Below are 27,575 nucleotides of genomic sequence, written 5' to 3'. Positions count from 1 at the left end.
TTATACTTCTTTCCTTAATACTTGGTGACTGCTAGAGTACAGATACTGGTTCTTCAGTCTGGGCTAGTACAGGTTGTCTTACATTTTTAGTAAAACTCTTTTTTTTTTTTACAATCATTTCCCAAATTACTATATGACAGCTGGTGAGATATTACAGGAGAAGTGGAAAGTGAACCAATGAGCTGGAGAAGACCGCAAACTGCCAGATGGAGAGCTGATATCTCTTATGGACAAGCCTAATGTTCTTTGCACTGGTGTGCTAGGCCATGCCATAAACCAGAAATAGGGACTTTTGAGTGAAAGTAAACAAAGACTGTGGTCATGTTTTTAAAATGAGAAAAGCATTGTTTTCCCTATTAGCTTTGCCAGGGCAGTAGATGTCCTTAGACATTTAGGAGGTAGAAGAGAGACTAAGTCTTCCCTTGCTGGATGAGCAGTAAATATGCTCTGGCTGTCTGATCCAAACAGTTACACCTGTCCAAGCAGGAAATGCCAAGTTCCATATCAGCAATGAAATTTGGATTCTGCGTATTTGCAACCGTGAGTAGAACATTTGCAGAAATAACTGAGAGTAAAATTTGTCCCCAGGGACGCTGGTCTTTCCAGCTTGCACAGATTCATTGTTTGGGGCCAAATTTCAGTTGAGGAGAATAATTTTGCATGAATAAGCTGGAAGGAGGTATAAACTGTCCACAGACAGTCTTTGCAGAGGAAAAGATAACTAGCTACAAGTCCAGGACTCTGGGGTGCTGGTAAGAGAAATATGTTGGTTGTGGCTTAGCACAGTTTCAACCAGCAAGCGGTCCTGGCCACAGCCTCTCTGGGGGTGTTTCACAATGTAAGATCCTGTCGCAGCTCTGGCAGGGGGAGAATATACTTTCTGCAAAGCAAACTACGTTTTGGTTTATTTGGCCCTTTCCATTTCAAATGCCTTGATTGCTGCTCTCATTTAACGTCATGTCGTTTAATGACCAACCTCTACTCAGAGACTACAGCTTTTAAGATGATACGTGTCCTGAACCATTTCAGCTGTGGTTCTGGTTTTTTTTCCTGTTCTGTTCTGCCCAGTTTCTGACTCCACCTTCTCTGCCTGCGCACCCTCCTCTGTAGACAATGTTTTTCCGTTTAATTTTATGAGACAAATGCAAGGCATTCTCATCCCCTCCCCCAGGCTTGGAGAAGAAAAGCCCACATCTGGAGGCCATTCACAGCTGGAAGATCTCTTCTGACATTCCTTGCTTTGAAATCCAACCCATGTAACCTTCTGTCTAAATACTCTGTGCAGGCATGGCAGAAAGAGGCTTTGTGAGGGGAATTCATGAAGAAGCCTGTGACCCCTACATCCTTTTGCAAGTGCCAGATTTCAAGATTACAGACTTTCTTCCCCACAAGGCAATTGTTATTTGGGTTTAGGGCTTCCTAGTTTTGAGGCCTCCAAACACCCACTTTGAAAGCAATTCAAAAAGGGGACTTTATTCTTCTGATGTTTTAAACATACCCAGGAACAGTTAAATGAAGCTGTCTGAAGCATTGCGTAGGTTCCAACATCTGCAACTGATTTTGTCCGAAGGGTCCAGCTGGTGGCCTGTGGGCTGCATTTTTGTCTGTAGAGCAGTTCATCCATGCTCCTAGTTACTTTTCCACCACCGAAGAATACAACTTCAGGTTTTCTTGCGTCTTCCTTGCCCACTTAGAGTAAATTGCTGTAATCTGACCCCTGCCCGCCAGGAAGTTAGATAATTTGTAATTCCATTTTAAATACCTTGGAACAGACTTACTCGTTATCTTTTTGCTTGCTTAGCCTGTATATGCTTTCATCTATGACTGCATTAGTGAGTGCTTTACAATACTAGCAACAGCATTGTCGTAAATGCCCCTGTCATGACTAATAGGACAAAGATCATTGAGCTTCTGGTCTGGTATTTAAGGCCTGGCACAGAGGAAGCAGGTGTGTCTTTTTCCCTAAAAAAAAAAAGTGAGAGGGGTGTCCTGTTTGTTTCCCAATGGGATTCTGTCTGCTTTTATGTTCTGATAATGGCCATCTGCTCCCTGCACCAGGTAGCACATCCCTTTCCTGGGGGAGCTCACTGGTCTGGCTCCGCAATAGCCTCGGGTGTTTCACACTGTATTGGGTCTCTGGGACCAAAATGGGTCCAACTACCTTAATTTCTGGTGTTACACCAAGGTACTGTTACACTCATATTGTATGCCTGCTTGCCTGGAAACATCCACCTCGATGTTCCTTCTTGTACTGCAAATCTTAGCAGACTAGAAAGGCTATATTCTTCTACATTAGTATAATTTCAGAACCGTTCGTGGTTGGTTGTTGAATTTTACTCTTAGAGTAAGTGAGCCTTATTCTGAGAAGAATAGATGTGTGTGTACATACATGCACTCAGAAGGTGGGGGAATATATTATAAGAGAGCTGTATCAATTTTCTAGTTCTCAACACCTGAGAGATTAAAGTCATCCATCCACCTTTTAAAAAGTTAACTATTGCAGGATATGATTTATGCTGTCCCATTTCACTTCATACTGCTACAGGCACTGTTCAGCTCGTGTGTCTTAGCTGAGAGGATAGTAATAAACTGCTGAACAAGAGTGACTTAAACCATGACAAATTTTATAGGGACTTGTCTGACTGACTTAATTTAGCTTTCTAGGCTGTTCCATATAATGTAATGTAATATAATGGTCTGCATGTATCTGGGCCATATTCAGCCTACATGCTACCTCAGTTTGACTTACATATTGTGACTATTTCCCTGAGAAGACTGCTGAGGCAACAAGGGGTTAATAACTCTGGGGAATAAGTGACTTTTTTTCTCTTACCAAGCTAGAATGGTCCTTTGTGTGATACAATCACCAGAACATCTGGAATAGACACGTATTTTTGGGAATATGGCTGCTTGTGCCTAGAGCTAAAGTGTCCCTAAGGCTTCATATACCCAAAGGAATACCTTTGTAGCGCTGGGATTAAATTTGCACTGGTGTGAAAGACAAGCTCAATACTCTTACTGACACCTTATTCTAACAGTTTGAGGAAACAAACCAAACCATATTGTTACTAATGGTTGTTGCTGTTATCTGCTCTATGGCAATGCTGAGAAGCTAGGGCCCCAACATGCTAGGTGCTGGTCCGAAATATAACGAATAAGCCACCACTGTCCTTAGAGGTCAATGTGATGCTGAAATGCAATAGTGGTCACTAGTGTGGCCATCACAGAGATCTGGGTCCCTGTTTCAGAGTGCAAGGGCTTGCCTAAAAGGAAGCCATTTTCTTTTCATGTGCTCTTCAGTTTGGATACTTTGGGGAATATTTCTAGACATGCAGTGCTGACCTTCCCATCTGGGTTATTCTGTTGCTGGTGACTACATGGCTGTCATCAGGAGCAGTGAGACCTGCCTCTGGAGGCAACCAGTCCTGTCACACCAGGATTGTGAGCTCTTTGCCTGCTGTGGGCAGCTGGAGATGGTCACAGGTGCTGCTCCCACAGACTGCTCTGGAATTGTGGTTTCTTACCACTTCTGAAAATCTGGCTCTTCCTCCCAGCATTGCAAGCTGTGGGCTTCCTTTGGACAGGGGGTGAACCAGGGCAGGGCAGGGCTGGGACAGGCAGTTCTTCTGAAAAACTGGGCTTGCACACACAGTGATGAAACTTTGTCTTGGAAGGATGGAGACAAGTGGAATACGCTCCTTAAGGGAGAAGATCCAAGAGAAAATAGCTGGAGTAATGGAAAGAGTTTGAGTGAAAGGAAATTTTCAGTTGAATATCAGGAAATCTTTGCTAGCAACTGACTTTTGTTGGTGTGTGGAATAGCTTCCCAAGGGAAACCCAGTAATGGAAGCCTGGCCTATCAGTTCTGGTCTCCAGAACTGGACTGGACACAGGAGAACACACTGCAGGCCAGGAAAAGAACTTGCTTTGGCTGGGATGAAGACTATGGGTGTGACCCTGAGCCATAAAAAACTAATGCGAGTGTTGCCAGTGGTCTCAGGGAACACAGGCTCCTTCTAAACAGTCATCCAGTGCTGATTTTCCATCTCTTCTACACTCGAAGGTGTTTCTTGTCAGTGCAGTGGTGGTGGCAGAGTCACCGGCATATCCAAAACCATGCCTTGCCATTCAATTCTGCTGTTTTTTCCCCTCAGGCAGCTGTTAAGGGATGGTGCAAGAGTCTCTGAGATGCACAGAGCATTAAGAGGAGAGAGCCAAATCTGCTTCTCATCAGCAGGGATGGGAGGGAGCACAGCTATACTGTGCATGAGCCTGTAAACCTGTGTTTATGTGATTACTTGAAACTCACCCCAGCCTGTGATCTGGCAGAGGTGAGGAAAGGGGAAGGAATAGATATCTTTTCACCAGGCTTGGCTTTACCTCATGTGTGCCCTCTGCTCCCCTGGGACTCCTCTGTCTAGTAGCCCTTACAGCAGAGGCAGGTGACACTTTTTTGCTCTCTCATGCTGATGACTGGTCCCAGTAGACATCTCTGTCTCTTGCCAGATGTATCCTGGAGCAGCCATCCTCCTAGCCCTCTTTACAGTCCTTCCCAGTGCTCCCCAGCTGTGCTAAGGTGTGTTAGTGCTGGGCTGCACAGGGCAGCGTGAGAAGGGTGGAGGCAAATAACTGTGGTTTTAAAAGTAAATAATTTAAGCAACAATAACCTCTCCACCCAGGTAATCACAATCACGGTGAACAAACATTCTGCATGTCAAAGGTGTTTCTGGAGATAAGGGTTAGCACAATAAGTCTCCTGCTTCTCTTAGCTTTATCTAGTACTCAGCACTTAATGCTTCCTAGCTCCCTGCTGAAGGCAAAGTCTGGTACCTCTAAGCAGCAGTGCCCCAGTAGAAGTTACCAGCCATTTTTCAAGGGCAAGTCTTTGTGCTGACAATAAGCTCCCAGTGTGGCAGGTATGGTGTTTTCCAAGGGGGCTGGATTTAACCCCTAAAACTTTGCCCTTGACTCAGAGAGTGCAGTATTTGTCTGCGGGAGGAGGAAAAAGGGACAGATAACAGAGAAAAACTCATTCTGATGGCTGGGAAATTCAGCTTCATAGTTGCAAACTGCACTTGTGCTTGCAGGGCAGGCTGAGGTTTTTGTTTTCCCTTTTTTCTTTTCTAATTACCCATGCAAATACCACTTGCTGGAGAAAATCTCTGTTTCCTCAGCTACCCAGCCAAGGGGAGCTCTACAAAAGAAGTCCTGGGATTGCTGCTGAAGATTTGGCCTTGTGACCTTCCTGCCGTATTTTGACAGGCCATTACTGTGTTGTGATGGTTGCCTAGCAAGGTGGTGACAATTGTGCTGAGGCACGGTGACAGCTTTGTCACACCAGAGGGCTGCTGAGGCTGAAACTCTGTAATATTTGTTTTGCAACAGTGCAGCACTTGCATCAGTGCATCCCCAAGTCATGAGTGCAGGCGTAGTAGCAGGGTGAGACTGCCTACGTGCTCACTTAACTTCTGCCACCGAGTGCCCTGCGGTGGCTCCCTGGTTTGGTGTTACCAACGTCCCTGCAAACAGAAAGGACCGAGCCTTGCTGTGCTCGTAGAGTCGAGACGTAGAGTGGCTGAGTGGCAGTTCTGTAGACCTCTGCAGCTGAGCTTGGAACCGCGCTCAAGGGCAATGCCTTACGTACAAAACCCATTCTTTCATTTGCAGTACAGTTATTTTTATGTTATGATGTAACGATCAAGACTATGGCATGTAAGAGTCCGTGGGCTGCGATACAGAAACCTTCTTGAGGATGGCAGGGTTAGAGGCAAAGATAACCTCCACCACCTCTGTTGCATGGCTTGAAAGCTTATCAATGGTTAGACTTCAGAAAGTACCTGCCAGGGGTGGATCCTGTTATCAGCAAGTGCTTCTAGTGGGGTTCCTACAGAGGTAAACTTTTAGCCTGATGGTACTGAACTCATTTATCAGGAAAATTTAATTGCTGGCATAGATGAATGTCACACAAATAATAGCGGACAGGGCAACAACAGCAAAGTCAACTCAAATTGCACAGACAGAGATGGATCTCTTGAGTGCATTTCAACAAAGAAATGCCACAGCTACCTTCTTGTAGCAAAGTGTGCATGTGGGATGTGCCAGCAAGATTGGAGACACTATCCTGGAAGACAGTGCCACTAAAGGGGATATGGGCATCATGGTAAATAATCTTTAGGCTAAAAACCTCAACAGTTTAGGAAAGACATCACTCCTAAATGTATGAGGGGAATAGCAAGTGGGACATTTTCATTTTTTCAGTCCCACTAACATCTGTGTCCAAGCTGAGCAGCAGAAGTGTAACTTGGCACCCTTTAAACTTTTGGTCCCCTGAGAGCTCATGCCAAGGACCAGTTTAGTGTACTGTCCAGCTGGCCCACACCTGTAGGATTCCTGACCCTGGAAACGAGGTACCCAGGTGAGCACAGGAGGACTTGTGCCTTGTGCTGTGCTCATAAGGGGAAGGGCAGCTGGGAAGGACCTGGAGTACAGGCATAGCTGGTGAGATCATACTGGAGGACTGTCTTCTGTTTTCCTGTTTGTATGTCTCAAAGGATGCCAAAAACTGGAAAGGAATCAAACTGTAGTTTATATAAGAGAAAGTTAAGAATTGACTTAATCACAGTCTACAAATACTTCACTTGGGAGAGAGATTTCTAATAGTAAACAACGCTGGCAGAAAAGGTCTCGTTGAAATCTAGGTTACACCTACACTAGTAAATAAAGTGATCCAGGGCCAGTTCTCTGAACCTGAGGGCAAGAGGCACAGCATCCCTCTGAATAAAATTTCTGCTCCCCCAAAGAAGGTAACCTGGCCCAAATAACCTGCTGGGAACGATGCCCTGACCTGTGGTGTCAGACAGCCCTGCTGTCAGGAGACCACTAGCTGCCACAAGCCAAAACTTGCCATGAAGCATGCTAACAGTTTCACAATGCAGAAAATTGCATGTCAGGGCTCGAGTGCCTGGCCTGAACTGCTTAGCTTACTAATACAGAAGTCACCTCAGTGGCTGGCTGTTGAAGGCCACCTAGAAATAGGGTGTGCACTCTGAACTGTGAGGCTGGTTAGCCGGTGGGACAGTTTAGGGTCGGTAGGTTCCTTGTCATTTGAAGTCTTTCAGTCATCCTAAAAAGCCGGAGATGTAAGAGTAACCATGGCCTTGGTGTTGGCTGGAGAGAGCCCAAAGGTGAATGCTGTGCCTGGGGCCAGAGCAGGTATCTGCAGGGTCCAGCAGATGCACCTGTATCCCTGAAGGGTGTGATCACTACAGGGAAAGCCTCTGTGAGAACCTCCTAATGATCGGAAAGGGACTCGTTCTCCATCATCACTGCTAGGAGCCCCAAGCTCTATGGAAAGCACTTGATTAAATCTCTCTGCCTCCGGGTCAGGAGGTTGAGGCGGCACTCCCTGCACTCCCTGCTGCTCTCTTCTGTGGGAAGTCTCAGCACCTACACATAACCTAGTAGCCGAGAGGGGATGTGGGGGCTCAGAAAAAGAGAGAGAAGCTTTTTAGGGGTGGACATAGGCTTTCCAAGCCATGGCCATTTTCCAAGCAGTGATAGAATAAGCTGGCTGAGATCCTGTAGGTGTCAAGTCACTTTCCTTGGATGTACATTTTGGTTAGGTGCTAGTGAGCCAAGGGTCGGCGTCAGGGCTCCAGTGAAAGCCTGGGAGTGAGGAGGTGGAGAAGGAACAGTACAGGAATCTTCCCGTTAGGAAATACAGTAAAGGCAGCCAGATTGGAGGTATGGCTCCTCTGACATCCCTGCCTCCGCTCACCAGGATACATCCCCAAGACAGCATCTGGTTCTGTCTGGGACACTTTGTGCCTTACCAGATTTGATCTGCAACCTACAGGTTTTTTCTTTAACAACACCAAAAAGATTTCAGTAGCTCTTCTGTCCCAGAGAATCTCAAAGCCTCTTGAGGACCACATCTGAGCTTTTAAAAGAACAGTCTCCAGATCTTCAGTGCAGAGGTTAAGCCAGCTGTAAAAATGACTAGGAAGGATTGTGGGGAAGTTCAATCACTCTAGATTTTAATTTTCATTTAATAATTAATAAATGCATTTTAATCTATAAAGAGAGGGGAACAGCAGATCTGCTCCAGCAAAGCTGTGAAGCACACATTTAAGGTCTGCAACAAACTGTGGGTGGAAAGAAACACCAGTAAATTCCAGAATGGTTTTGTTGAGAATCTTAGCAATATTGCACTTCAAACAACACTGTCATCCCAAACCCGGAGCATGACGATTGCAGAGGGAGGTGTTTTCCTGGACTGCTGTGTTAGCCCAAACCAGGAGGTGTTCCAAGGCTGGAATAGTAAAACATGTGGTACAGTAGGACAGACAGACTTCCCTAGGGCTGACTGGGGATTGCTCAATACAGGTCAGACTTCAGATGCCCATTAGCAGAGCCCTAGAGCATCCTCAGGATTGCAACACAGACAGACTTACCTGGAGGGGTAAAGGGCTGTAGCACAGGCCAGTGACCTGCTTTGAGTCTCATGAAAAGGGAGCGGCTGACCCGTGACTGCATCCACAATGCATGAACTGAAATGCTAGGGATTTTGAAAGTCAGGATTGTGGTACATTGGTAAAGCTGCATGTGAGGCTTCAAGACTGATGGGAGTAATTAAGGATGTTTGTTGTGTCCAGTACTGGATTAATGAAGGAGTGAAAAACCAGCTCTGCAATCTCTGTTTTAATCCAACCCTCTGAAAGATGATTTCAAACCAAAGCAAACCAGAAAACTCTTGCTTTAAAAGGAAGGAGGGTGGAAAAGAAGCCCCTAATCAAATGTTCTGCTAACTCAAAAAGCCTTTGGTGAAAACTAGCAGGGGAGAGTCATGCAGAGAGCTAGAGCTGAGCCTTCCCACTTCTTGCCCAGTGCTGAAGACTGACCATAAGTGACCACAGCACACTTAATTAGGGTCACAGCTCTCTCAAAGCAACCCTCTTTACCATTGACTTAACCCCTAATCCTCACCCATGGTGCCCTCAGCACAGCTCACCTGCACATGCATCAAGCAGCCCCCCCTCCCCGAGCTGTGTTCCCTCCTGTTCTCTCCAGCCAGTCTTTCTAGTTTCACAGCCTCTGCAAGGCTGCAGGCTTCTTTTTTTGTGTCTTCCAGGAAGCACACCCACCTCTCTCTTTCCTTCCCCATCTTCTGCCTCGCTCAGAGATTCTGTAACTTGTGTGAAGGAATTTCAAGCAACGCAAACTACAGCCAATTTAAAAAAAAAATAAATAAAATCATAGAAATTACAGATGGGAAAATCTTGCTAGCTCATCCAGTCCATCTTCTCACATTCTAGCCCAGCCCAGTTCCTGCAAGATTCTTGCCTACAGTACATTTTCCAGTGCATTATCCTGTCTGGTTGTATATGATTTAAGCAATGGGCATCCTTTACTTCCCATGAGAGACTGTTCCACAGACAACTACTTTTCACTGTTTGGAAGAGGTTTCGAAGTTTTCTTTCCATTCTGCCTGACCTAATTTCTCTAAGCTCTTCCCGTGGTAACACGCTAGCCAAATGTTCTCCTCCTTTCATGCTTACCCTGTTCAGGTGATGGCAAATAATTCTTGTTCAGTCAAGCTGTTTAGCCACGACACTTAATACTTAGTTGTAAAGCTCAGCATTTATAATCCTGGGCTACCTGGGGAAGACTAATGTTGAGGTGATTAGCATGTTAATGGGTGCGCAGAACATAGAAGACATTGCTAGTAGCGTTGCCTCTTTATTATAATAGTCACTTGACACATCCCATCACAAGGTTTGGCTTTGGTTGCTTTTGCCTTTGCCAAACTTGGAGTCAACACCTTCTAGCTCACATCTTCAGCTGTTTTATTGGGTTCTTTTTGCTTTTGTTTTTAATTTCAGTCAAAACCACTTAGCTGTTTCTGAGAACAAGGCTGGCAGGGGAATATTCTGTTTTATCCACATTTGAAAAAAAATCTTGATCACTTTTTCTTTTAAAAAAACCACCCTCTGAGCAATGTCTTGCTTTAAAATAAATCACAATTTTTCCGTCAGGAACATGCCTTTTGCCATCTATGACAAAATCTCCCCTGAATCTGGCTAAATAATGAGCCTTTGAGTAATTGCAGCTTCAGCCTGCTCAGAAAAAAATAATGGGGGCCAGGAAGGACAGTTGGTTTGTTGGTTTGTTTTTTTTTTTTTAACTATGGGCCTGATGGAAATACTAGCACATGATTTAAGGCCCAGGTTACAAAGCGCTTGCACAAAGGGCCCTGGCTGTGGCTGCAGGGTCATCTCGCTCTGGCCTGCCCTGGCCCAGAATGGTGTAACGGCTCCCGGACCCCTCCTGCCCGCGGCCGTGGCCACCCTGGGGAAGCGATGTCCCCACTCCACGTGTGGGACTGGGGTTGCCCAGGAAAATGGAAGCCTGGCTGCGAGGAAACAGGGAAGTACGGAGAGAGGAGGAGGAGGAGAGAAAAGGAAAAAAAAAGAAAAACCAACAACAACAACAAAAAAAACAGCAGAAAAGAGGGAGACGCCCAAGTTCTCTGCCAGCAGTCTCCAAAATATTTCTCGTTTCCGTTTCCACCGAGCGGGGCCCTCCCTTCCCCCAGGACATGTAGGGAAGCCTGGGTGCCCCACAGCTCCCCGGCCACGGCCACGGGCAGGGCCACGGCCACGGCACCCACGTGCGGCATCCGCCCCGCGCCCACGTGGCTCCCGGCACCGCCGGCTCCTTCCGTCCCTCCACAGCACCGGGCCAGGGGCCCAAACTGGTGTCACCGCTGCCCCGTCCCGACCCGTCCCCTCTGCCGCGCTGCCCACCGCAGCGTGCACGGGCACGGCGGGCACGAGCCCCGGGGACGGCGGCCACAGCAGGACCGTCTGTGACGCCGCAGCTCCGAAAGGCCACGAAGGAATGGAGAGGGATCCGGAATCCTCATTAAATCTGGGAAAGAAGGAGACGGCCTCAATCCTGGATAATTACCAGGACATCCAGAAAGATAAAAGGTGCGATTATAATATCTAGCACCGTTGTTTTCAAAGCACCCACTGTCACATAGCCCCTCTGCTCAGCTCTGTGAAGAAAGCTGGTTTTATTACTCCCTTGAGACCAGTGTATTAGACCTGTGCTCCCTACCATCTCTGCTCCATCAGGGAAGCCAGCCTGAGAAACTCGCTTGTGCCTTCTGGCCACCCTGGTTGCTGCCCCTCTTGCCATGCTGCCTCTTTATTCATGAATCTTTCCCCTCCTGGTTTTCTCTCCCCCCTTTTTTTTTCTTGCCAAAGCAAGGAGTTTTTAATAGCTAAAGAACGAAAACACCTCCCACGCCTCACCTCAAAAAAGCTAACTCTCTGTCTTACTCACTCTTTTTGATTTCCAAACCTCTCCTGCTAGCTTAGACTCTTCCTTTGAAGCACTGGTTCCTCAAATACTAGCACGTGAGTATAACTTTAGTAAACCGTGTAGTTCCAATGGCCTCAAGGGGACAATCCACGTGAGTAAATAATTCAGATGTGGGATGGAGACCATGGCGTTTAGCAGAGATGGAAAAGTTTTCTTTTGGATATTGTGATTTGGTTGGAACTGAGATATTACAAGGGAATATACTGACAGAATGGAGTATCTGCCTTGCAGAAAATTTTAACAGTAGGCTTGAAGGTCTTCAGGGTGTCTAGATCGTATTGATGCGGGTAGATTGACTAGATAGTCTTTGGAGACTTCCTCTAGCTCTGCTTATTCTGATTCACCTTAGCAAAATGGAGAAAAAGAGAAACTGAAGCAAAGAACAATTGCTCTGACTTACTCATTTCCATACATGAAACCAAAGTGCAGTGTGGTTCAACTGTAGTGTTTCAATTTTTTTTTTTTTTTTTGCTTTAAAACTGATATTAAATGTTTCTTTGACTCCAAGATCACCTGCATGTGTGATGTACTCTTTGCACAGATTAATTCTAGATCCTCGAGTTCTGTCATTATCAAACCAATGTCTCTTTCCCACCAGCTTTGTGCTGATTCCAACACCAAAAAGGATCAGCTGTGCTGTAGATTTGTGTCTGTGGGAATGACTATGAAGACCCAACTTTATAGTGCAGGGAAACAAGAACTATTTTTGAACTATCAGTCCAGCCATGGCAACGTGGAGTTCAGCACAGCTTACTCTGTTTCTGGACAGAGGTTTGTACCCTGCATTGTGCTCCATATTGCTGGAGCAAAATTGCTAGCAACACCCAATTAAAACAAGCACTGAATGTTTACTCCCCATCACTGCCACTGCTTTGACTGCAGCGTAAACGCACCACTAATGACTTGGCCAATGGGAGGGGAAAATTTCATGTCAGAGCCAAGTACAGAACCAGGAATTTGGGCCATCAGCCAGCTTGTTAGATCACACTGTGTGCCTCTAATGAAATGCATTGATTTGTGACTCTGACAAAAACATTTTTAGGAAATCAGTTCACTGGCTATTTATTTGTGCGTTGGAGCAGCCTGGTGAGGTTGGAAAACTGAGGCAGACACTGTGCTTACAAATCAAAAGCAAAATTTTAAGAATGAGATTAATTAACCTTTGGAATAACTTTTCTAAGGATGTGATGGGTTTTCCATCATACTCTGTTGCACAGTCGATACTAGTTAGTTGTATAAAATATGTGCTCTAGCTCCAGCAGGAGCTCTGTTTATCACCAGAAATGATTGTCTGAAGTTCTTTGGGTTCTGCCACACTTGAGATAAGACTATGTTGTTGTAATGGTCCCTCTTGATGATAAAAAAACCCATGAGCCTGTGACAGCCATTGAGTCTGGGTGTTTGTGATTCTGTGGAGTAACAGACTGAGATCCCATAAGTGGTAGATTTAAAACTGGCAACAATTTTCATAAAGGGGACTACCGAATTACAGACGCAGTCTGCAGAAGTGGACACCCTGCCAATCCTGCAGCTGATAAAATGTACTGTGATGAATTAGCGAGCTCAGAAAGAATTAACCCATCAATAAAATGACAGACTATGTACATTTCAAAGCATCTGGTCAGATCTCATGGAATTTCTTGGCTGCTACATGTTCAGTCAGAGAGAAAGAAATAGTGGGGAGAGTCCATGATCACCTTGTAGTATTTCACTGGATGCCTCAGAAGAGCAGATGGGGATAGGGAGCAGTGGATAAGGTAAGCATTTACCTACTGGGGGTTGGTATGGACCCTTTCCTGGACTGGCTCCTCTTTAATGTCCTTTTAGATCTATATAAAAAGTTGTCTTTTTCTTGTCTGCTTACAGTTTATGGTTGGCTAAATTTCATAAATAACATTTTTTTCAGTGTGCTCAGGTGAACACATCCTAGAGTCACCAGAGTTTAAGTACGCTGTGAAAAGCAACCTTCTTTAAATAGTCTTATGCTGCCTTATCTAGAAATTGAGGCATCTAGAATCTCTAGTGAGTCCTCAAAGTCTGTGTTGCTGCGTTTGAATTTTTTTCTTTTCACGTCTGCTTTCTCTGGGGTTTTTGAGTGGCTGATAACCGTAAAGATCAGAAGAATATCCAGCCAAAACAGACTTGTTTTGAAAAAAAAAAAAGAAAAAAAAAAAGAAAAAAAAAGTGGTGGTGGGGAGGAAAGTAGTTAGGTCCAAACTGATGGCAAGCTTGTTTGTTCATCTTTAAGAAGCATTTACTTATTCCAATTCAATCTTTATTTCTGTTCTGCCACAGACTTGATGTCTAGCAATGTAAGCTGTTCATGTTTAAAAACAGAATTCACCTTTAAATGTACTTAGACTAGGAAAACTATGCCTGGTGAGGTCACTTGCAGAGCAAGAGTTAATGCATCATGCAAACAGCTAAATAAAGGTTACAATCTGAGTGGAATTATTCAGAGCTCAGGGAGAAATCTGGCATTTGCAGTCTGTCACTGGGTTTGTGAAGTCTGGCTCCCTCAGTGTCACTGCCACCCGGAGCCATCCTGCTTTCTGTGTGGCAATAAGGGAGGGGACCCAGCGCTGGACGGTCTTCCTGTAAAAACAGCAAAACCAGGAGCGGTGGGAAGTGTCATGTGCAAGGAATGTGTGGAATGAGGGATGAGTATGAGCCCGTCTTTGTCCAGGTTTCACAGAGCCAGTTCTGGTGTAAATAGCTGCTCTTTCTCCTCTCTTTTCCTCTTCAGGACAGCTGAAGAGCCAAAGTCAGGACAGCAGATGATCCCTGCCGCCCCCGGGGAGGATTGCTGCATGGGGGGCTACGAAGAGCCGTGTGCCTCTTGAGACCTGCCAGTTAAGTATTGCAGTTTCTGGGCCCTCGCTGGTAAGGGCTGCTCGCTTTTCTTTCCCACCAGCAGCCCTGGGAGTTGAGGGTGTCCCTTTGGGGCAGGATACACCCTAAATATGTATGTGATACAGCCAGAGTAAAAAAATGCATCACTTGTAAATGCCCAGGCTTTTTTAGAGTTGGCAATCTCCACAGAGGTGTTGTGCTAAGACTGTGTTTTGCATTTCGTTTCCTTGTTTTGTTTCTATAAGCCAAGCGCTTGGCTGATTGCGCAGGAAATCAACTGCTATGGGCATTCACTTCAATGGGCGAACTTTAAACGAGTCACCAGGGACTGGCTGCTGCTGAGTTCAAAGAGAAAGAGACATCCAAAACCTCTAGCCAAGCCAAGTTATGGTGGGAAATATCAAAGAGGAGAAAACTCGAAGGCACAACAGGGTGAAAGACAGATACAGCTTGGTTTTCCTGTCCATAATTGGTCAGATTAAGGAGAGGCTGGAAGGGAGATTTAAAAAAAAAACAAAAAAACACCATAAAATTTTGCTGAGGGAAGTTTGTTGAACATCAGGATATGTGCTCTAGTGTTTATGTTCTATGAGCTGTGTGCAATAATCTGGGGATGGAAACACGTTTAGAAAGTTAATATGGTACTTGACAAAATATTGGAAAATATATTAAAAAGAATAGTTCTGTGCAGGGCAGAAGTTAGAGCAAATGCCCTACTGAGCTCTTCCATTCATTCCTGCTTTTTTCTTTCCCCAGTGATTTCAGAAGTCTCCCCAGGCTCAGATAACTCAAAGATAACTCACCCCCGCCATGTCCCCAGCTGAGGTAAAGAAGCTGCGTTCATAGAAATGGAAAAAGAGGAGGATAAAGGGGGGAAAAACATAAAGGGAAGGAACAGAAGTCCCAGCACATGTGAGCAGCAGGGACTCCCAAAACAAAGGCTAGAGAAAGATTGCCATCTTCTGGAAGGATAAATATCTGCCATTATTCAGAATACTAAATCTGATATGCGTATATTTTTGAAACCATAGCATATTTCTGATGAATTTATTTTTAAATCTGAATTCTTATCCCTATAAATCTAATTCAGTCTCATTTCATCAATATATATGCTGTGATCCCAGCTTTAGAAACTGACATAGCATCCTGGATTTTAATGAGACTCTCAGCAAGCTTAAAATTAGGAACATGTTAACATTAAGGATTATCAGTAAAGAGATGGACTTTATCTATTCTTGAGCCTGAAACCCAGGCTTTTTTTTTTACTATTTAGAAGCCAAACTTAAGGTGCCCAGATGCGGAGAGACTCACCAATGAAAAAAAAATAAAGATTTCCACTCTCCTTTTAAACAGCATCAGCTGCTGTTCTACCTACTTCAGTAAATTAAGTACATCTGTGTCCAACAGAACCTCGTTATTAATCAAAAAACCTGCAGACTGTCCACGGAGCACAGAAACATTTAGCATTGCTTTCAGTTAGCCCGTCTTAGAAATGATTATCTCTATTAGAGGAGTTTATGCAGTGACGGGGATTAAAATAGCCGCAGAGCTACGGACCATTCTGCTCAGGGCAGGAGGGGTCAGGAGCCCCTGGTAGCAGAGCCCACGTGCGGGACCACGAACCTGTGGGCTCCGTCTGCTGCCTGTGCTGTGCAGGGACTGTCACGGGCGGTGTGACACCCAGAGCTGGTGTCACCCAGAGCTGGTGTCACCCAGAGCTCGTGCCACCGGCCTCCCAGGCTCTGGGCTCTGGTGTTGGAAGCGGGGGATGGACCACTGGTGTCCTCTGGCCTGCAGAGCAGCAGGGCAGGCATGCAGGGAATCTGCCTCCCTCCCTCCCAGTGGTGGTGGGAGCCTCACCCGCTTGGCACTGGGCGAAGCCTCCGTGGGGAAGATGGGGTGCGTGCCTTTGGGATGCTCCTCTGCCTTGCGGTTTGATTCGATGCGGTGCTGCTCCATGCCCGCTAGTGACCGTTCGTTCTCGTAAGAGGTGATGCCATTCTTACTTTTCACTGTTCTGATACCAAACGAGGGTGTGTATCAACACCCTCAGGTATTGTGGGAGCCTTTAAACTTTCAGGACAGGAGCTCAGAGGGAACTTGGGGTGAGTGTGAATCTTCCTGTCTCTCCTTACTAGCTTCCCACATTCATCCAATGTGAAGCTGCTAGGGGCTGGGAAGTTCCAGGTGAACTTCGTGCCTTGGTGCCACTATGAGGGACACCGACAGTCTTCCCCATGCTCCCACCCTTTGAGTTTTGGACTTTTTTGACTCGTGACTGTTTCACATACCTCTGTCACAGTGCTGATGCGCCCATGGGGAGAGCTGGATTGCCATCTCTTCAGGGTCTGAAATCCTCAGTCCTCACAGCAGATGCAGTCGCATAAACTTTCCCCATTTTTTCCTTCTCTCCTTTCTGCAGCTGGTATCCCCGGGCTGGGGGGCTTGTGGCCTTTGCCATTCTGCTGAGACACTGCACAGGGCAAGGGGTGACCTGATGCCAAGCGTGCTGGTAGTTTCTGAGCTAAGGTCACTCGTCCCCTGAAGCACTGGCCAGAGAGCCACCAGCTCGCTCCATACAAGCTCCCAAAGAGCCACCACATGGAGATGGCTGGGATCTATCTGGTTTTTACAGAAACTTTCTACTCAGTCAATACAGGTCACCAGTCTGCACTTAATCCCAGCACCAATCACTTGCCGTATAATCTCCCAGAACAGCTGTGCTGTGATTGCATTGTGGATTACAAAATGACCATTTTCCACAAAACAGCTGCTGGCTGGAGGGATAGCATTTAATAATCACTTGGGGGGGTGAGGGAGGAGGGGAGGAGACAAAGGAGAAAGGGGTTTTGAGGCAATTGGGTTTCTTGGAGGATCTAGAGATGAGCAAACCAGCAGACAAAGCGTGAGTGCCATTTCTGTATTTCTCCTCCAAATTAACAGGACTTCAGGGACTTGCTGCCAAGGTAAATTCAACTCTCTTTCCTTTTGGGGTTATCTAGGTACTGTGGTCAGTTATTGTCAGTAAGTGCTTGGCTTTTATGGAGGGAAACTTTTCTGACAATGTTCTCATGAAGGAGTAGTTCAGATTTGCTTCTCATTCCCTATGTCCTCTGCATCCTTGATCCAGTTCCTTCTTCTCACTCATTTGTTTCTTATATTTTTTTCCCTTTTTTGTTATCACTTGTTCTGAAATTATATGGCCTTTCAACTACTATCACAAATCAACTGGAGAGAATATTTTTCCCACTATTGAAGATTTAAATTAGAAAAATTATTTTTGTCAATATTATGAGTGGAAAGATTTTTTTTTTAAATAAAAGCATGAGCAAACTGAAACCTGATGACAGAAAATCTTATAATCAAGCATTGATGAAAAACTGAAAAACTTTGTGTACTGAAGGTTTCTATTTTCAGATGAAAAATCATGTTTTTGAGGAGAGCAATTTTATCTGTAATTTCCTTTTCAATCATAAGCCAAATTTTCCACTGAAAAAAACCTTCAGTGAGGAATTTGCCACCAACCTTAGCCAGAAACCTTCACATAATTAACTGTTCCTAGTAGGTAACTGCTCTGTGAAAATGGTGACACCCAACATGCCTTCAGATCATGGAAGTCATTAGTTATGATATCACTAAGATGTTACCATCTCCAGGGTGCAGCATCTCCATTGCTGAAAGAAAGAAATGCTCTGGTGCAGAGAAAAAAGGAGCCAGAGCATAAAACAATACAGGAATTTTTCAGGAGCTGGGTATTTTCTTGCCTTCGACGAGAGTGTTCTGGATCAGTTACTGTTTCCTCAGTGTGATGAGATGCTAATGAAGTCCTGCTTTCCAAGAGGAGCTTCAGTATCATCTTTATTGACCACATTTCCGAGCTTGCTGGTTAACAGAACAAATGCTTCTAACTGCACCACTTTTAGCTATGGTGCAGTCACAAACAATGCAAAGCTCAGTCTCGTATCGTTTATTTATAGTAGTGTCCACAGTACGCTGGGCCTTTCTCACACATTCAGCGTTGGGTGAGTCAACCGAAGTTATGTGAAGAGGACGGGCAGCAAGCACTGTCTGCACAAACTGAATCTATTCATGGGCAAATAGATTTTGAGAGTCATAAATAGGAAAAGGTGGGAGTATCTGGATGAAGTTGTGCCAAACATAGGGAGTGCCATGTGGGAAGAGGCATGCGTTGATGACATGAAAGTTGATGTGTGGGTAGATGACATCTAATCAATCCATGGAGTGATAAGTTGGGGTTCTCAGAAGTCAGTGCAAGGTTTTGTAGGAATCGTAAAATCTTAAGCTTCCCTCTGAGTGAGAAAGACCACAGGACCCTGGCACACAAACTGCTTTCTGAATTACTTTTTCCTGATGAGATGAAACTGGGAAGAGTGTTTGTGGCAATGTTTGCTCTTAAAAAAACCCACCCTTTGGCACTTTATGTGAAAGCAGAGACACTGTCGTCCCACCACCCTACCAAATTTCTGGTGTGCAGAGCAGTGCTTGCTCAGGTGGGAGGTGCTGCTCTGGGGTTTGAACTCGAGCTGCCAGCTCTGGATAGCTGGGTCTCCCTCCTGAGCAGGTCACTGCTTTGATGTGTGACCTCCAGTGATCTGGGAACATTTTCCTGCCTTTCCCCACTGTGAAATCAATACACTCCCTACCTCCCTAGTTACAGTAATGAACTGCTTGAAGAAGTGTTTTGGGACACTTGGCAGCAAGAATTCTCATTTCATTGGACAGAGCATTCATCATGCCCCAACTAAAGGCAACACATGGTATTTGGGGAAGTTGGTTAACAGTTTTTTCCTACCATCTCTGAGATGGAGTGAATATGATGTCCCTTTTATTTTGCTCATGTGATCACACACCCCAATGCACTCAGCCCCGCTGTGTCTGCTGGGTCACCCGCTCTTCCCCAGTACAGATATTCAGTGTACTTCGAAACGGTTGAAGCTAACCTATTGCTCCACCGCCCTGGCTTTCAGGAAATGGTTCTTTCGTGCTGGGTGAGCTGTTGGGATGCTGCGAGGAGGGCAGAGTGCTCGTATCCCCTCCCCATAGGTGCGCGCTGGGAAGAGCTGGGATTTGTAAGGCTAGGTGGGACAAGCGGCTGGTGTGACCGTCCCTCCCGTTTGTGTGTTGTAGATGGAGCTGCTGAAGGGATTTCCATGGAGCCGTGCTTTCCTGGCTGTCATCCTGAACCTGCTGGCTCTCAGCCTCTCCACCACCGCCTTGCTCGGCAGCTACTGGTGCACCGGGACCCAGAAAGTGCCCAAGCCCTTGTGTGGGAAGAGCAAAGCCACCAAGTGCATTGGTGTCCCCATGCCGCCTGATGCAGGTGCTAGCAATGTTTCATCCCAGGATGTGGTGCACTACAGCTGGGAGACCGGGGATGACCGCTTTGCCTTCAAATACTTCCACACGGGGATGTGGCTTTCCTGTGAAGAGAGCATGGAAGGGCCAGGTAGCGTCTTGCCCAGGCAGCCACAACTTCTTCCCTTGTATTTACTCCACGGGAGTTTGGAAATGAAAGGTGGGAGGCTGACAACCCTTGGGAGAAAAGCCTTCGTCATTTTCCCAGATGGCATCAGCCCTGTGCTGCTGTGGTCATTAGATTTCTGTCCTTCACTGGAATGTTTACAGAGGGGGGCAAGGGAGAATGGCTGTCTCTGGTGTGCCCTTCGGTCTACAACAGGGGCTGTGAAGTGCAAGTGGTGGTGGTGGTGGCAGTGACTTTGTGATGGCATCATCCGTCCTGATGTGAACTGGAGTGAGCCTGCTTTCCCTTTCCCTGTATGTCCACTCCCAGTCATGGCTTACTTCATGCTCTCCAGGACACATTTGTGTCCCCTCAGAAACCTAAGCAAGGTGATTTTATGCAGTGTTGTCAATTTATAGTTATCGATGTGAGGACTGCAATAGTTGGTGTTCTCCTTAGATCACCAAACTGAAAGGTTTTGTGAATTGAATAGGGAATGGACTTTTCTTAAAAAGAGGGAAAGAGAAGTACTGCCTTACAGAGACAGAGAAAACCTGGAGGGTCTGAACCCAGAGGAACTAAAGTCAGGAGGCAAATTGACCTGAGGATTAGAGCTGCCGTGTTGTAAATTTTTCAGTTGTTTTTGTGATACTGTGGCAGGTTTCAGTTGTGATTTTTTGACCATGTGGGACTGGCACTGTAAGGCCTGGAGTGCGAGGGGCTGGTCGTGCAACCCGTACGAGATCCCTTTGGTGCCTCCCTTCCCCTTTGACTTGCTCCTGCCCAGCCCTGCTGAAGCCCTTCTGCTGAAACCTGTGCCGCGCCAGCACGGGTGGATGCTCTGCAGTGCACAGATGCTCTTTACGGCCTGGCACACACATCAAGGATCAGAACTGACCCGGAAGGTGGCCAACAGGGAGATTTGTATCTAAAGATAAAGTGATGAAAATCGCTTTCATCAGACCCATTCCCCTGAGCCCACCGCCCTCCCTTCAGCTCTCCCCGAGCACAAATCTCTCACCTTCTTTAACTAAGCCACCGTTCTAGTATAGCATTTCTCATTTTCTTATCTGTTGCTGTCAGAGTTTGAAAATAAAGAACTGGTGAATAAAAGCAGACAGAAGGGGGGTGGGAGCAGGAGGGAATGTGCTTGAAACTCTCATGTCCTAACGAGAAGGCTGTTTCATTCCGAGATTTCCAGACATGCTGCGGAAGGAGATGTGTTTATTTGGGACTGCTTTGGGTTGGGGGTGTGTTTCCATGGCACTTGTGGGAATGGGACTACATCCCTTGACAGCTTTCTCTGAAAGACTTGACTGGCCACCGGGCAGCCCTGGAATAACCCCGATGCCTGAAGGAACCCAGAGAGCATGTTACATCTGGATTGCAGCAGAGCACGGGGTAGAGCACACAGTCAGTCTCAGTCCCCTGCTTCCTGTAAATCGAGTACAACCCACCCACTGCCGTGGGTGTTCGAAGCAAGTGCATAGACAACAACAACAAAAAAGGGGCTACTATGTGCAAAAGGAATTTGAGTTGAGCTGGAGAAAGGATTTCATTATTCAGGCTAATCTCAGGACCAGTTTAGATGAGCCATTACTGAATAACCTCATTAAAGTTCTAGGTGAAGTAGCAAACTGCAAGTTAATGAGGACTGCAGATGGCACTAAATTGGGTAGTGTCCTGAGAGCTGTGGATGACAGAAGTAATACAGGAGATTGGGAGAGATTAGAACTGGGGATAGAAATTAAGAAAATGAGATTCTTACATTAAAAGCAGCAGGCTGATACTTCTGGGAGAAAATACTGTGCCAAGTAGAGGAGAGGACCCTCAAATGCAGTATGCAGTAAGAAAGACTTACAGATAATAATGATGGACCCTAAGCTAAGACAATAGTTTGCATCTGGCCAACGTAAAAAGCCAAAGCAAGTATGAACACCATTTGTCCAAATAGCATGCCTAAAATGTGAGGACAGAAGACTGTATTTCTGTGTGATTCTCTGCCACAGAAGAGGGACTCACATCTCTGTCATGCAGCATTTCACTTGGGAAGATTTTTTTTTTTCTTTCTTCTTTGGGAAGCAGTGCTAGGACTGCTCTGCTGAGACTGGGGTGAGTGGGAATTCACATCCTCAGCAGAAGTGGTGGGTCTGCAGTCTGTTATAAGCAACACCCTTAATAGGCCTGACCAACAGTAATGTTGTGAATGAGTAGCAACAGATTTTTTCTATTCACCGTAGGCTTGTAAGATTTACAAATTGCTGAAGTTTTTTGCTGGAAAGGCCACTTCTAGTTTTCCAGGTAGACTTTGCCTTCCCCTACCTTGCCCCAGTGAAGGTCTGGAAAGATGATCAGAAAGAGAGCAGAGGTGAGAAGATCTGATGGGTAGACTCAGGGATGACTGGAGCTATGCAGTGAAAAGAGAGCGAGGAAGAGATTTTCTTTTCCCTTTTGTACCCTGCATTGTTTTGCAAACTAATACCTTTGGCTTTGTGTTTCAGAAGAGAAATGCCGTAGCTTTATTGAGCTTTCACCACCAGCAGAGAGAGGTAAGAGCAAATCCCCATACCTCACTGTAGCTGCCCAGTGCACCTCCTTGGGATGGGGGACCTGCAACATTCCGCCTGTGTGAGGACAGCAGGGTGGGTCCCCAAAGAGCCAGGCATGGAATCCTGGCCTCATGGTTGCTAAAGGAGCCAAGATTTCCTCCCAGATATTTGCCTAAGCCTCTGCCATCTGTGAGGTCAGTGCTGGAAACCTCAGACCCCCTCCCATATGAAGTGGGATTTGTCTCATCTAATAAGTTTCCCAGTCTGAGCTTGTCATCTTGCTGTAGTCAGCAGGAAGGGGATGGATGCCACCTGAGGGCAGTCACTCCCACATACTCTACGTGTTGACTCAGTGCTTCAGTTTTGGGGCCTGACTCCGGACGCTAAATCACCTCTTACTTTGTGATAAGAGGGCATCTGAAAGTTACACTTTCACGGTGAAGTCCTTGTCTCATCAAACACAAAACTTCATTTGGGCTGGAGAGCTTACCCCTCCTGTCATTGTCACAGGTTTCAAATTATCCTGGGGATAACTTCAGTATACCTGGATGTATGTGTACCTATGCGATGGAGATTTTACTCACGGAAAGCTTTTCAATTGGTGTGGGCTTGCTAACTATACCCTGAGATGGAGGCTGGAGGCAAGTCAATTCAGAGGATGTTCCTATGTGAAGGGAAAGGCCTGGGGTGCTGAGCCTGTGTCAGCGTTCAAGCCATGAGAGCAAGGGCTGGAGCAAATGCTGGGGAATCATAACAGCCAGCAGGGAGATGTGTACTTCACATCTTCTTTTTCTGCCTTGTTTCCCCTACTTTAAAAACACTGGCAAAGACTGCTGACCTGCTTTTATAAAGCGATGCGCATTCCCAGGTGAGTGGTCCAGTGCGAGTGGCGTGCAGTGGCATCGCTCTGCGGATTAACCTGGGTCACTCTTGGCACAACAGCAGGGTAGGAAAACCTCCCCCTGCTTATTCTTTTGGGAAACAGTATTCACACAATTCACATACTGCTGGTGTTACAAGATCATTTTGAAGTCATGCAGATCTCCACTCTGTCATAAAATGAATCCCTTAACTGCATTTACTGAATGACTCTTGCATTTACCACAAAATGCTCACTTCACAGGGACTAGAAATGCATTTTTCTTGTTTCTCACCTTCTTGTGCTTCATTCCCTGCCCAGGCCTCTGGCTCTGTTGCTTCCAATGTCTTCCTTATAGGCTGTTTTCCTAAGAAAGGACGTTTATGCAACCAGATTACATGTCTTTGTAAATCTTTCTGTCTGTCCCCCCTCACACTCCTACTGCTGCTTGTCTAATTACAGCCCAACATTGATAGAAAGGCCATGGTCTGTAAGGCATTGAGCTCCTACAAATTAATTGGAAGATCACTGTGAGCTTTAGCATGACACTTGTAGTGACACTGTGGCCTTATCAGCTCTACCACCCACTTTCGCCCCTTCCTGCACATAGCATCATCTGAAGATGACCTTGGCCTCCAGCGCAGCTGCCATTATATAGTTGGGGCAGCACTGGAGAATGTGGTGTGACTGCTGATTGCAGGCTGGGCTGGCTGAGCTGGATGTGTGGAGAGCAGCTCCACATTATGCGGGCAGCATTGCAAGACCAGATCGCACAGCATGTGTGGGGAGCCTGGACTCACAGGGATGATGCAGAGACCTCTGTGCACATGTGGTGCTTGCAGCCTCCAGGACACTTTTGGCAGTCTGACCTCTAATGAAGTAGTCTCCCTGATCGTGCTGCAGCAAGGAAGCCAGCTCCTTTAAGCAGGGAATGCAGCTCATCAATTTCTGCTAAAGAGCTGGGTGACTCTGTGGCACTAATGACGTTGAGGCGTCAAGTCAGTGCCACATTAATGAGGGTTTTCTTCACACTCCTTTTCCCCAGTTGAATGTCTCCTCTACGGCCATGAATAGTTGCTAACAGTAGTGTTCACAGTGCTGCTTCATTTGCCAGATTAGTATTTCTTCCTCAGTGAATCCTGTGCTTTACCACAGCCCAGCATTACAGAGTGCCTTTTCTCTTTCTCCTCCAAGTCCTACTGCACAGTGAACCCCACTCATAATCCCATCATGAAAGCACCTGCACTCTGTGCAAGCAGCAGGGTGAGTGGTGAACATTATTGCCCTAGCTGGATATTCACCCCAAGGAATGTAGTTTCTTTTTAACTGGGGTTTCAGTGAGAAATACAGGCTTGCAAGGGGCTTCCTGAATTCCAGAGGCCAGGTCCCAGCCACAGCTGTGAGTGCACCATCCAGTTCTTTACTTAACCAGTTGAGTCCCAGGTTAAAAGTTGTTTGCTTCCATTGGTGTGATTCAAAACCTACTCTGAAGGTCACTACGCTAATGGGTAAGAACCTTCTAACGTCCAGCTTGGATGTGTTCGTGGCCAACCTATGACCACTAGGTCTTGTTCTAATACTCAGCAGCTTTCCTCCATCTTTTTTCCCTTGGTTTCCTCCTTGCTGTTTATAAATAATGCTGGCTTCTTTACAGACAGCATTTTAGTTCCTCTCAGCTTTTCCCATGCCAGACTAGCCAAGCCATCTTCTGTGACAGACTCTCGGTCTCCTTCAGCATCCTTTGAGCCCTTGTTTACAGCCTGGGGGGATTGCTTTTGGGTGTTTGTTGTTTTCCTTCTTTCCCTTCTTTCCAGAGGACATCCTTCCAGGATTGGGTTGGGAAGGGGGAGTACTCTCCCTTGCACAAGCCATCCTGCATTGATGTGAGAAGTCTCTGGTTCCCGGCAGGAATCCTGTGGCTGTCGCTGGGATCAGAGATGCTGTACATCAGCTTGCTGCTCATCAGCTTCATCCTCCTGATGGTGGAAATGCTGCATACTGGCAATCCTGTCTGTGGGCTGAAGCTCAACGCCTTTGCTGCTGTCTCCTCGGTGCTGTCAGGTGTGTTACTGCAGGCTTGGAATCGCAGCAGCAGGAGAGCGTCCTCTCCCATGCAAGGCTGAACTATACTGCTCTGGCTCCTGCTGTAACTCCTTCGCTTTTTTGTCTTTTGTGTCCAGGTCTCCTTGGGATGGTGGCACACATGATGTACACTCAAGTCTTCCAGGCAACGGTTAATCTGGGACCAGAGGACTGGAGACCGCACTCATGGGACTACGGCTGGGCATTCTAGTGCGTGAGCTCTGAAGTCATCTTCACCTCCCCAACCATTTGGGCTTCAGCCATGCTCCACCCTGCCAAAACCCACCTCCTCCTTTCTTGACCTTCTGTGTTTCCAAAGACGGGTGTACCATGGTTCTCCTACTGCTAATCCCCTGTTTTTGCCTCATTCCCTGCTTTAACAAACAGTTCCTGAGTTACTTAAATGAGTAGCTACCAAGGACTGGCAAAGAAATGGGGTCACAGCTAAACAAGTGCCTTCAACCCTGCTGGCTAACCAGGTTTGCCCCTACACTGGTTTACCGTTCGGTCTCAGCACTTCCCTGTGTGCAAAGGCCAGTGTCATGCTTGTGATGATGCTCTCAAACATGCCTTGTTTTTCTGCAGTTTAAATGAGTTCCATACTGGTTTGGCATCTTCACTAATCAATGTCCAGAGGGCCTATTCCTGCAGCACCAAGCCTAGACACATGCTTAAAGATGTGGACACTGTAGCCAGGAAGAGCAGCTGCAAAAAGCAGGTGGCTCAGGGTTTCTTTCTCTAAAGGCTAAAGAAGCCAACTCCAGCCAATATGCCATAGCTGACTTGAAAAACAGCGGGGTGAACCTTGCAAGTGCCCATGGAAAGTGCAGGCTCAATTTGCAATGCTGTACTCACGATGACCACGTTGATTCTTAAGACTTAAACGCTCCAGTGCCAGATGCCAGCTGTGGACATCAGCACGGCCATCTGGTTATGCTCAAGTGGGCATGCCTCGTGCCAGGAAGACACCGAGCAGCCCTGCAACTCAGAACTTGCTTTCAAGCTGTGCTGTCCTGCTCTGACCAGTTACAGACTTTCCTGCTGCCCTTTTATTTTCCCTGTATCCCTCCCTTCCCTGTGACAGGGACAACCAGTATCTACCCCACCGATATAAGAAGGACCTTGTGGTGGGATAACCCCCAAGAACTGTAAAGTTATGAGCTTTAGTCTTTCTAGTTCATGTCCATGCCCAGCAGCTTGTGCCTGGCAAATGAGGGTGCGTCACAGTGCATGCGGTTCAGCTCCTTACCCCACCTGGCTTCTCACAGCACGTGCTGTTCTTGTGTCTCTCCTGTAGCATGGCCTGGGCCTCCTTCACCTGCTGCATGGCCTCTGCCGTCACCACTCTCAACACCTACACCAAGACGGTGCTGGAGTTCAAAAGGAACCACATCAAGGGCTACGACGGGAGCTTCAAGGACCAGCCTCAGCACCACCAGTGCTTCCTACAGCAGCAGATAAGCAGCTACTACGAGCCCCATGACAAGCCCCTCCATTCAGTCTCTGAGGGAGTCGACTTCTACTCTGAGCTGCAGCAGAAGGTGCTACAGCGGGAACCAGAGTTGGAGCTGGATGAGGTCTTGGGACAGACGATCGGGGAGGATCGCTGTTAGGGATGAGCACGCAGGGGCAGAGCAGCGGGGTTTGGGAGGCACGAGAGCTCTGAGCGGAACACTAGCACCACTGTTAGCAAGTTCTCCAGGAGCAATTCCTGCCTCCACGGTTTGGGGAGCGGGAAGAGAACACCAGGGCAACAGCAGTGCCAACAGGAGCAGGGTGGGTCCTCCCTGATCATGGTTTGATGGTGTCCTCAGCTGGGACAGGGACTGGAGGGACACGTTGGTGCCAGCTGTCTCCAAGCGCTTTCAGACAGAATCAAGGCAGATGTCCTAATCCCAGCAGTATTGCGCCTGGGAATAGTCAGTGCCATCCAGCTGGCAAATTGCAGTGGTGGTGTCACTCTTTGGGTGGTGTCACATTGGTGTTCCAGCAACCCTCCAGGCTCAGTGCTACGGTGAAGGGCATCAGTGCTCATATTGATTGGCCGTAATCCTCTCTGAACACCTTATTTATTCTTCATTTCCAGGCCCACCCCCCTCTTCTCCCTGCCCCTAGATTAAAAGTGCTGCTGCAGTAGGAATGGGAGGTTGCTTTCAGACACCTCCCTCCTGCTCTTTCCTATCTGTAATGACACCCACATGCTCTCTTCTTGCTTTTACCCCCAAAATCTCCCATTCTGAGGTACTTTCCCATCTGTCTCCTTCTACTGTGCTTCTCCACAACCTTTAAGAATCCTTGGCTGGGCTTTTGCTTTTTTCTTTGTTTCTCTTCACCTTGTCCCCTTTTCTCCATTGTAAAAATA

At 46.7% G+C, this 27,575-nt stretch overlaps 1 protein-coding gene across 1 annotated transcript; it reads left to right on the top strand.

The window, feature by feature from the left end:
- The first annotated feature begins 16,935 nt into the window (after nucleotides 1–16,935).
- On the top strand, nucleotides 16,936–26,826 carry GSG1 (germ cell associated 1). Its single transcript, XM_010565840.1, has 6 exons — nucleotides 16,936–17,207; nucleotides 19,390–19,708; nucleotides 22,225–22,272; nucleotides 25,040–25,192; nucleotides 25,312–25,423; nucleotides 26,511–26,826. Exons 2-6 carry the CDS (start codon nucleotides 19,390–19,392, stop codon nucleotides 26,824–26,826), a joined length of 948 nt encoding a protein of 315 aa, XP_010564142.1. The 5' UTR covers nucleotides 16,936–17,207.
- The last annotated feature ends 749 nt before the right edge of the window (nucleotides 26,827–27,575 follow it).

Source organism: Haliaeetus leucocephalus, unplaced genomic scaffold, assembly GCF_000737465.1.
Source record: "Haliaeetus leucocephalus isolate CR32 unplaced genomic scaffold, Haliaeetus_leucocephalus-4.0 Scaffold196, whole genome shotgun sequence".
Classification (NCBI taxonomy): Eukaryota; Metazoa; Chordata; class Aves; order Accipitriformes; family Accipitridae; genus Haliaeetus; species Haliaeetus leucocephalus.
This window is presented reverse-complemented; position numbering and strand designations above follow the sequence as displayed.